At 37.3% G+C, this 12,253-nt stretch overlaps 1 protein-coding gene across 2 annotated transcripts in view; it reads right to left on the bottom strand.

Annotated features, from left to right (window-relative positions):
- LOC122536230 (cell division cycle 20.4, cofactor of APC complex-like) overlaps positions 1–12,253 on the bottom strand; it is a 318,886-nt gene that overhangs the window by 12,908 nt on the left and 293,725 nt on the right. Inside the window, exon 8 of one of the 2 annotated variants that reach the window (XM_043668421.1) lies at positions 5,590–5,688. The exons of the other annotated variant lie outside the window; for it this stretch is intronic. Within the exon in view, the coding sequence (XP_043524356.1) occupies positions 5,606–5,688 (83 nt within the window). The 3' untranslated portion in view covers positions 5,590–5,605. Of the gene's footprint in view, positions 1–5,589; positions 5,689–12,253 lie in introns of those variants that run through there. 2 annotated transcript variants of the gene reach the window in all.

The raw sequence follows: 12,253 nt of genomic DNA on the forward strand, positions 1-12,253 counted from the left end.
GCACATTCAGATTTAACGTTTTTGGAATTTGAAATTGTCAGATTTTTAGATTTGGCGTGTTTGAGATATTTGTAATTATTAGATTACTGGTTGAATATTTTTAGAATTTGAAATTTTCAGATATTTGGCGTATTTGAGATATTTGGAATCGTTGGATTATTGATTGAGTACCTTTGAAATTTAAAATTGTTAGATATTTGGCACATTTGAATATTTTTGGAATTTGAAGTTTTTAGATTTTTAGATTTAACATATTTGAGATATTTGAAATTGTTGAACTGTTGCAACAAGTCATAGAATTTAGTTTATTAGAATAAATAATAAGTATTTAAATTGTTAAATTGGAACATTAGAATATTTGAAATATTAATATTAGTAACTTAATGATATTTTTGGATATTTAGGATATTTCGACTAGATTTGAGCTATTTGGAATATTTGAAGATACAGTCGATCATTTAACAAACCTAAAAAATGGTACCAATTTATCGTTAGTCGGAAAGAAAAGTCATCTACCATGTGTAAAGGAAATGTGACTTCGTAGATATCTCATTGAAATATTTTTGCCACATTTGACAGACAACAAATAAATCACTTTTAAAATGCATCACACTTCCACAATTACGTATGCCAAAAATTATAATATATTCCGAAACGTAGAAGTGCTAAATAAGAAGAGCGATACGTATCAATACCAATCTTTTATTACACAAGAGACTTCAGGCTTCACATTATTAATTTACAAAATTAATTTCTCGTGTTCTGCAAGTCGATTATACGTCACGAATAATTAAAAACGGAACGGAAGTGACTGACAAGCGGCCAACTTTTTAGATACATTGTAATCGCAAAGAAACCGTCGTCGCGGATCGATTATTAATTATTGTCAAGCGCTAATCTGACCGGACCGGTTCAATGAGATTGCGCACGTCAGATGCGTACGTCGAATAATTTCATCATTGATTACATCTGTCTGAGAATAATAAATTGGCAGCAAACGTACGGTGGTTTAACACGGATATTAAAATGTTATAATATGTTAAGCGTGTGGTACTTGTTAATCTCTTTGAAAGTGCGAGTCGATGTTACGATAGAAAATAGAATGGATAAATAAATTGTGAGAGATTTCGGTGTCGAAGTATGTCGCGATAATTCATCCTCTGTTGTGTAAAAGTTGGATAACGCGTGGTGAAAAAAAATTGACGAATATGAGAATTTAAATCGCTGACTTTTGTGATTGACAATGAACTATTAACGTGTTTTGACTTTTGTATACTATGAAGAGAGGTAATGAATAAGTATATATTTAATAGAATTCTTTTTTTATTTTCCTTTGCGTCTATATGTGTATTTCGTATGTACAAAATACATTTTTTTTTTTTAGCAGATGTAAAGATTAGAGTACAGAATAATGGTGGTCAATCTTGGAGATTTCGATACAATTATCGACTTGGCAGAATCTTGTGGCAGAAGAACGATATTTATCTTCTACCTGTCAATTTCCTTACAATTCTTTGTGATTATAGTAGTACTATATACTACCTATTTATTAAAGATAAAATATTTATATGAAAGATATAAATTACGTGATATTTTTATGAAAAAATAGATACTTGAAAATGAAAATTCCCTTTACCTACCAAAAATTCTAACAATCATTCTCTCTCTATTTTAACGTACTCTAACATCTCTAAGTTTCCTCAATTGTACAAAGTAAAACATCGCGAAAAATCCATGATTCAAAGTTTTATTTTTAATTTTAACGCGATCTAACAATTCGATATGAGCCGACTGTTCCCGCAAAAAAAAGTGCCTTCGCGCATTTCCCAGCGGTGAGAGTCGCATTTTCCAACGATGTCGTCACCTGGACGTTAAGTGAAACGTAAAATATTTCCTTCGTATAGATAAGAGAATCGTGGCAGGTTCGCTCGAACACGAGGAAGCGTGAAAAGAAAGCAAAAAAAGAGAGAGAAAAAAAAAGAAAAAAACTGTATCGTGCAATTTCAGTCGACGAGGTAGCAAATTCTCCATTTCTCACCTCCTCTCTCTCCTTCGGCCATTGCGAAACGCCTCCAGAAATCTAGCCTCGGATTTACGTTAGTTCGTCGTGGGCAACTGGCGTATATATCGGAATCGCCAGCAAGCGAATTTTTTTCTCTCGACAAATAATGTTTACGATCGCTCGCAGCCCGATCACCGTTCAATTTATATCTGTTTCAATTCGTCGATATCGGCTCCCGTTGCGCAATATAATAAACGAAACGCTGTGCTGTTTCTCCCCTTTCAACGGCTTCGTTTAACCGTAACGTTGATAAATAACGTTCGACGAGCTCCTTCCCCGGCGAAACGAAAAGCAGAGTGCCGGACTTATCAAGACAAATTGCCGGTTTTCTGCGTAGCTGGCCGTAGCCAATTTCACGTGCAAGCATTGAAATTTTTTTCCCCGGCAGCTGAGCGTGAATTGCTCCGAGTTTTCCACGTGATTGATTATATTGCTCCCAAACTGTTGGAGTTAACTTTATAAACAAGTAGGAATGTACGGTATTCAGGGAAAACAATATGTCTTCTTCGTAGAAATTTCTCCTGCCCCCAAGATTCAAAATCTCTTGTTTAATATTCGACGATCGATTCGATTGAAATAGAGAATCAGTCTAAAAATAAAAAGTATTTGAAAATATCGAAATCTTTTGATGCAAATTATATTATATTACTTCCAACGTTTCGCGATAAGTCTGTAAATTAATTTTTCATCGATATTGTCGGTAACAATTTTCTTCTTATTCGATTTGTCCCTCTGCGTATTTCACGCGCGCTGAATTAGCTTGATCCCGCAAAAATCGAGCGAAGTATTTCAAGGTGCAGTTTATAACGGGCACGTTCCCTGTTGGAGTGTGTTAAGGTGATCAGTGGGGAACTTCGCTTAGTTATTCTAATTAATTGCTAAAGAATTCTTGTAAGAGGGAACGTGTCTCGGATTCTTAGAATTGTGGGTGGTGCATTCCACGAATTGACGGTGACTGTTACTCACCGTAGCGTTTCGAGGGTGGCAGTTTATCACGGTGTCTGTTGAAGTTCGAGACAATGTGCCTTGAACTGGTTGTCTTAACTGTTCGGTGTACCGTTTCCCGAATAACACGCGCGCTCACGAAATAGCTCGCGAAAAGATATATATCGCTACTTTGCAAAGATCGTGGTAGAGAGGCAAAGTATACTGTTTGACGTCTATTGTGTCAAGCGTGTAATTTGTCATTTGTTTAAACAACCGCAGACAAGCGAAAGAACATGGTGTAATTCTACACTTTCGGCCAATATGCGTGTATATACGTTTTCAAATAACTCGTTATTTCACAGTGGCTCGTAAAAATATTTAAACAGAACGTGTTACCTGAAACAATTTTTAAAAATTTATTGTACTTACATCGATAAAACCGATCTGAAAATGACACAGGTTCCAAGATACTTACTGTGAATGTATATATATTTAGAAAAAAGGTTAGTGTACAACACGAATAACAATCTAAAGCAAATGTAATAAACATACAAGAACAGTTGTATTGAATGTTGAAGAATATTAATCTGATAGATTGATCTGAATATTAATCTAATAGCTGTTTAAATACTAGCGAGTTCTGAGAAATCTATGCTTGTATACTTGTATAATTTTCATATTTATATTCTTGTATTTATATTATTTCCATTATTTGTATTATTATTATTTATATTCTTTATTATTTGTATTATTATTATTTATATTATATCCACATTTATATTTATGTTCCCGCACTTACTTCAGATTTGATCAATACTTGATCCTGATACTTGGTTCTCATTCGAGTATCAATAAGGTGTCTTGTACATAAAACACCTCTCGTAATATATCCGTAAAAAGCTTCCACGAGTGTTCGAATAGTTCGGATACGAGGAAGCGCATAATGCTTCTGAAACCTGTTGCTGAACGTTGGAACGAGCAATCCCGAACCAAAGGACAACATTCCACGCAAAATTTCAGCGGAATAGATCAATCTCACATCCGGCGATCCGTCGATCCGCTCTGCCAAGGATTCTTCGTTCGAAGCGATTCCCAAGCATAGGTAGGGCACGCGTGCCGGAAAAACTCATCGGTCAGGATTGATAAGCGTTGGAACGCGTGCCGATCGGTCGCGTATCGCGCGAGGATTCAAGCGGCGACGGAGCATTGGCGAGCAGGCGATTTCCTCATTCCACGAGGCTCCGGATGGAATCTCGCGCGCTGCGCCGATCCAATATTTCATCGCATCGGTAAATAAAGGCGGCGTGTCCGCTCTCACTCTCTCTCTCTCTCTCTCTCTCTCTCTTTCTGTCTCGCATGCCAACAGCGCATTACGAACGCGCTATTAATTGCTGTGCACGGGTCCCCGCCCCGCGGGAAGAGGATCCTTGATTTACGCGGATCGCTCTCAGAATAAAACGCGCCGCTGCCACCGCTAAATCATCCGTCCGCGCGTCACGCTTCCCCCGACCTTCGTTATCGCCTCCCCGATGTTTTGCATTTCAATGAACGTCGCGCGCGAACCGCCGCGCCGGCTCACTATTTATAGAGAGAAGCGCGGCGACGCGCGATGCCACGCGATGCGTTCCCCATTCGCGATCCCCGGGACGATTTCCCCTTCACCTTTTCCTTTTTTTTTTTTTTTGTCGATAGGTAGATAGAATAATTTTCGAAATCTCTTCGAAAACGAAGGAATTCGCGTGACCTTCTCAGCAAAATATACCAAAATATAGTCCCGTTCCAGGTGGACTCGTTTCACGCGAATAGAGTCTGTCAGTACGAAAGAAAAAGTTTTAGAACTTGGTATAAGTTATAAAATGCATATTTATTTCATGTAGGAAAAAAAAAAACACAGAGGAAGAATAATAATAGTAATAATGACATTTTAGGTAGCAAAAGTAAATTTTATTCAGTGTCATTGTTGTTACTGTGCTATACTATATTTAAAACAATCTTTTCTTTTTAATTGGCACAAACTCGTTATTCTCATCGCTTGAAATATTTGGAACTTCGACTTCATTGTCAATGTTAGTTTTATGGATTTCTTCTCTTTCGACTTATCTTACGCTAAGTTTTTCATAAAATCGATGATCTTGTTGAAATCTTGCTGAAATTGATATTGGCGCATGGAAAGTACAGCGTAAAGAAAAGTGCCGCGCGCTTGAAAATGAACGACCGGTTGTGTAATTGATTATGCTACTCTTCGTAAATTAGCAGATGTGATTTCTTTGAAAAGCTGAACTGATTAATCTCTCTCAAACAGCATTCGATTTGTTGCAATTTATCCTCTTACAAGTGTCACATGTGATACTTGAGAAAATGATACTTTTTTAATTTCCAAGTTGTACGAGATAACTGTTTTTTACGATTTATCGACTCTTTGCTGCTCAAACAACAACTTCTATCGATATCAACCAAATTTTACCAAAAATCTTGTCGATATTCAACCAACCGTAAAAAAATCACAAAGACTACAAATTACACGTATCTGTACATCGTTGGAAACAGAAAATCTTGCCCTTTGAAATGTCTTTCGTTTCGTTTCGATCCGACATTCCATCGTTGAGATATCGTCGTTCAAAGAGGTCCGTAATCTGGAGTACTCTGCTGTGTCTGTCTCGCTCGCACACTTGGTACTCTCGCTCGCGCAACTGCCTGACCTACCCCACGCTCAGTGACCGTACTCAGTGACAGACGAGCGCCAACTTAGTTTTTTTTTTACTACTACTACTACTACTAGTACTACTACTAGCGCTACTAGTGCTACTGCGATTACTACTACTACTACTACTACTACTACTATACTACTGCCAGCGACGTACACGTTTCCAAGAAAAAAATGCAGGTCACTTCTTTTCCTGGAATTTCGGCTGCCATTCAACAATACATGCGATGTATACACCTACGTTTCAGAGGTCCATATCTCTGCAATGGGTTGAGATATCGAGTTGGGACAAAAATTGTTATTCAAAGCGTGCGTTTTACTATTTATCGAACGTCTTTAGAGTGAAAATTGTGCAAAAATTTTTTGACTTTAATTTGTGATTAACGTTTGAATATCTATGAACATGCGAGGAACCTTTGATGTATGACTTGATAATATGAGCGTGCCTGTAATTTGTGTTCGAATTGAAAGAATGTTAAAGAGGTACTTGCATTTATTGTTAGAATATTTGTCCAAGAATAAAGTTTCTTGAGTAACGAAGCGACTTTCTGTAAAATCGGGTAAAAGATTTCCAGATTGATGAAATTGCGAAATAACAAAGGCGAGGATTCTTACTAAAATAAAAACATAATGAAATAAAGTAAAATAAAAATTTCTTTTTATATTTAAGAGCATACGTTACAATCATTTCTTTTAGAGAAACATGAGTAATTAGGATGACGCGATACAATGGCATGGAAGTGTAATTTATCGTTACACGATGTCAATTCGATAAAATAAAAAGAATATATAATTCCATTTCAACTATCAAATTCCCACCAGTTTTCCTGCATCAACACTCTTCTCGTCAAAGAAAACAGCGCGAGACAAGGCACGATGCGATTTCTCACGATTTTACCCCCGACATCTCCAGCAATAGCGAACGCTATTTTATGTTCGTTCCGTGGCAAACGCAGAAAATAACTCATACGCGTAACTGTTTCTCGGTCTGGCGGGGCTTCGTAAATCGCGTTAATGGAACGGAGGTGTACCAAGCGGGCTTTCGATCGCGATAAGCGAGAATTGCGTTCCATTAATTAAATTCCAATTGAGACAACGTATTTATTACAGGTGTTCTCGGTTAGGGGGAAATATCCCGCGTGCATCGACGAGCCGCTGACACGGTTCAACGGTGTCCCGCTTGCGCAAAACCCTCGCAAACGCCTGTCCGCGTGATTTCGCGTCCAAGGATTTAGTCATAGGCCGCGTGGACTCTAATTTGCGCCTTTTGCCGCGAAAAGATAAAGGTTCGCCAATGTTACAAAAGAAAATGGTACTGGTAGTTGACCGCTAATTGATACCTTCGAGAGGCTGGTCTATATTCCACTTTGCGGGAACGAGGATAGGTTTTATCAGGGCCAATAATATTCTATATTCAGCACGAATGGAATATCATTTGATTTTGTTTTTTCGGTAAGAGAAAGGAAATGTAGAGTGTCTCTTTCTTGTTAACGTTTTGAGACAACATTTGAAATTCATTTTCGAAGGCAATCGTTTTGGTGTAGGAAAAATTAAGAGGGTCGCGATGAAAGTAACAATTGTTCGTATTTTATTCGAGCGTGAGTAATGAAACGGAAACCCGAGCAGAGATTTATTTCACCTAGAAAGCATTCTATTTTTCATACATATTATGTAGTATGCTTATGTATGGCTTGATACAGTGTTATGGAAATTTTCATGTGTTCTCTAAAGCTTCAATAATCTGAGAGCATCTTTCGCTATAAACATGTCAATGTCTACAATATGTACAATATGTTACAACATCAACTTAATTATCCTTGACTTAATTCAAATTATTTTTGACTTAATTTGAATTATATTATATATTATATATTAGATTGAGTTATAACATAATTTAATATTTTAAACTCAATTTTTTAATTACTTTTTAAGTTTAAATATAATATCATGTTGGTACATTTATACCTATATATATCACTCGCTTTTTAAATTTTCTTGTTACTACATGATAGAACGCGATTACAGATTGATGTATTTTCAGAATAAATATCCAACACAAATTTCTTCGACACGAGTATGTCCCTTCTATAAAATGAAAATAACAGAAAAGATTAACAAAGTGTAAATGATATATTTTCAGGTATTTATGAAAAATTGAAATCGTAAGAATGAAAATGGATCCATGTTTACGAATGTCTCTCTTACATAAAACGAAAATGACTAAAACGATTGACAAAATGTGAAATTACGTATATTCACGAGAAAATATAATTCAATGACATAAGAACGAATGGATGATCCTTAGATACAGTTGCATTTTCACTTTGCAATTTGATTCATCAACCCACGTGATTTACCCTTCGATTGCTTCAATCTTTCCCCTCCCAAAATTCTTCATTCCTTCCCTTCACCTGGGGATGGACCCGGATAAATCCGCGGGATTATAAGTGAGGAATAATCGAGCGCCGAGGCATAAATCAAAAGTTGGACGCAGCGTATTGCACGGTGGGTGACGGCTTCTCGGTGGAGAGGTTTCTCGGTAGAGAACGAGGAAAGGGCATGAAAGGCAGAAGGTCGTAACTGAGAGAGAGTTCGTGCGAGGGTGTACGGATCGTGTCAACGATACGGTGGATTTACGACGGTCACCGAGCGAATCCATTTGTTTCATCTGCATCTGCTTAGCACGCTAATGCTGCCTTCCCGTGTACTACTGCCCGTTGTTCCGTGTCGCTCGACTCGGCCAGGCCCCCAAGATTAAGGTGGACCGTCCTAGCGAAGAAACAGTTCCTCCGTTAACGGAAGAGGCCACTGTATAATCCCGCAGTCGCGGTTCGTTTCCCCCTCGGCGCGAGTAGATTCGCGCTTGGGCACGAGCGTCGACGATCCGCGACGGATTTGAATGAAACGTCAGCGTTACCGATTTCACGAGCCAACACTTCGTGCTCGATCCAACACGTTTTATTTGCCGAACCGGCGCAACCATTGGCCGTAACAAATGAATTTGGTTGAAGTGGCCAGCGGACTCGAAACAGCTGGATACTATCAGGTCTCATCTTTTCGATCTGGGTGTTCTCGGTCCAGTTATGTTTCTCAAAAAGTTCGAGAGTGTGTATCAAGTTTACATATGGAGTTTTATATACTGTGGTGCGTTAGTTTCACTTTCGCATCGTTATTGTTTATTTTTCGACGTCGTTGCTCTTTTCCTTAGAGGGTGACACGAAATGTATATTTGAGGTATTCTGTACTTGAGCGTATTTATTGATAATACTAAAAAAAACTGAAAATTTGAAGAGAAAATATTGTAAAAATTAGAATTTCACGAATCTTCGAAACACTATCTTTTTCTAATTATAGAAAAAGGATATAGAATTAAAAGGAATTTCATAGTCTATTTAGAACTAATTTTCCGAGACATTTTATCATGTACATATATAATAATAATTCTTATAATACAATTTTTCTTTCCCTCTTTTCGCCTATTGTTTCCATCACATTTTTACTAATTTTATTAAATTGTAGCATGTCAACGAGATGGCTTAGATTCAGACACGCTTATCTCCGTAAAATGATGGCTTCATAGTACTAATTAACGTCTCGATTAAATCGTTTTACATTTGTCTACGGGATACCTCAGCACGACGTAAAGGAACATCTGTTATTGTAATCGCTTATTCAAATGATACGTTCGACTGAAATTTTTCTCACTAGCTGTGATTAAATAACCGCGTGTGTGACTTTAATGTAATGGCTGCGAATGCATTTAAGTGAGCAATTAGGAAAGGGGAGGAAATTCGAGGCTAGAAACACAAATAATTGGTTGCACAGACTAATGATACACTGTTGCAATTTTACTTACAAATGTGCTTATAAATACACGTTGCGGCAATCTTGCAGTTTTCATTTTATCTTCCTTCTTTTTTCTTTCAGCGAAAGGCGTTGTCAATTAATCGATCATTTCTGTTACTGTAGATTATTTTTAGTGATAGGAAACATTTACGAACAAAAAAACACTCGTTTAAATGTGTCAATTTCGTAATATTTAGCTAAATATATTTCTTGTTGGTATGTTGGTATGTTTCTAATTCAGTACCGTGTTTTTCAAAAAAAAAAAAAAAAAAAACTGCACGTAGGTATAAAATTAAAATTTGATATATTTCAAGCAGAGGGATATTACACTATTATAGAAAACGAATATTCTAATTATTAGTTTAAAAGTATCGCTGTTAATTATTATTTATATTCCTCCTACATTCTTATATTATTTATTTCCTCATATCCCTATATTCTTTTTTATATTCTTGCATTCTTCCATTATTTATACTTTCGTCGTGTAACAAATTATTTCATTGTATTAATATATATTTATTTTTGTTCGTCACATTATATTACCGGAGAAATATTATTTGTCTGGAATGTATTATTACCGAAGAAATAAATAAATATGCATAACACTCGTGATTTTTGAACAAAGCGTGTAAGAAATTCGAAGTTGTAAATGTCACAGTACAGCACATGCGATTTAAAAATTTCGCTACCTACGACACGCGATAGTAAATACGAGAAGAATATGTGAGACGAGAGTATCCTTTCCTTTCTTAAGTGGAATCACATTCTACTCTATTTCTACACTTTCACCTATCACCAAGAAGTAACCACGCCATCCAATCCGCCAGCACTTGCCACCCATAGCTGACTCGTAAGTCAGTGCCCAATTAGTTATCCAAATGATCTCTGCCGGTGCAGCCGGTGTTCCATTGGAATTCGATAGAGCACCGCGTGACCAATGGCGTATCTAACGACACCAGGAGGGAGGGGGTTGGAGAACGGAAAGAAATGATTACGAGGTGGCCGCTGGCAGGTAGAAGAAGAGGATCCTGGCCGTAGAGGATCAGGCTGGTTAATATACCTACGTGGCCGCGGGTAATGAACGCGTGTTAACCAGTTCGTTATCGACGAAACGGTGCCCACCTTCTTCCCGCATGCGAGCTGTTCAAGCGGATACGAAGAAAGAGAAGAGAAAAGAGAGAAGAAGGATGGATCGTAGATGTGGAAGGAAGACGAAGAGGAGTAAGATGGGGGTCTGGCTGTATCGCGCGACGCGCGGATAATCGTCGACCCGTAAGAAATTATGATTCCGACGTTTCCAGTTATCGGCGATTTCCTGCAGAAACTTACCGCCGTTCGCCGTGACTGAGGAGACGCTTTTCGTTCACGGGGATGTGTTGTCGAAGGCGCAGAACGACCGCGTGGATATTTATCTCGCGTCTACGTGCCAACGCGTTTCCATACTTCGACGCGATTCCGCGGGAGATTACTGGCGAGATGAGAGCCATCGGCTGTCAGGGCCATTGACGATCTACGTTTTTCTTTGCTTTCTTTACTCTCTGGTACATTCTCTCTTCTTCCTTTCTTTCTTTCTTTTCTTTTTCGTCACTCTAAAATTAGAGGCTCGGATATATACGAGTACAGTGTCGTCGCAGACGCGGTGCATTTCTTTTTCCTGTAACGGAGTATTGAAAATTTCGTTGAGAAGTTCTCGGGACACACTCACGGATTAATATCAACGTAACAGATACTCGCATTCACGAATAATTTTTTGAATTACACGTGTATTTAACCACTTGCGTTGGCAACTGATTGCGGATCATAACGAGTGATCAAACCGTAACTCGCCGCTTTCTTTTTTAACTCGCCGGTATGATATCACTGGATAGAAATTATTGACAGAAGATTCGTTGATTGAAATGAAATTGTTCTATCACACTTTGAAATCAGTGCGTAGGTCATTTTTGTTTTAACATCTTGCGCTAGTAACTGGTTCACGGACCATAACGAGCGACCAAATACAGTATACGATAATTCGTCTCCTTTTTGAATTCGTCAGTATATCACCGGATAGAAATTACTAAGAAGTAATAAATTTATTCCTTGTTTTGCCTGTGTTGTATTTCAATATATTTGAAACTGAAAAAATATTGCAATTTTGGGCAAGAGGTTAAAATTTTATACCTCAAAATGTTGAAGAGGTTAAAAGGATTAACATTACGATTCAATATATTAATTGCAATTAATTTTTATGAACATAACCAGAAAAGTACAACTTGATTAGCCTACTCCTGCGCGTTCGTGCATTTTTAAATTCCGCATCTACGATATATTATATTTATGAGGGAAAATGGTGAATTGCGAAAGTTACACTGGAGACTAAAAAGAACTAGATTTTTAAACATTTGAAAATTTTACAGATTTATACAAACGCGATGTACTCGCGAAGATTTCATTAATTTTTATACCGATATACTTACATTCACTATGCATTGATTTTTTTTAAATGTACAAACAAAAGTTTCTGTTCTTTTGTTTCCTTATTCCACTTTCATTTCTCCGATGTTACTTTTATTCTTCAGTAATTCTATTAATCAACGTTAGCTACGTTTCGATTAGATTGCAGATAACTGCACAATTACATATTTTCGCGAAATATATCACGAGTAAAGTAAGTTTCATCTACTGAGAATTTGAACGTGGATTTTGAAGAAAATTTTCAACTAGAGACGAAA

This window comes from Frieseomelitta varia, unplaced genomic scaffold, assembly GCF_011392965.1.
Source record: "Frieseomelitta varia isolate USP_RPSP 00005682 unplaced genomic scaffold, Fvar_1.2 scaffold_816, whole genome shotgun sequence".
NCBI classification, from domain to species: domain Eukaryota; kingdom Metazoa; phylum Arthropoda; class Insecta; order Hymenoptera; family Apidae; genus Frieseomelitta; species Frieseomelitta varia.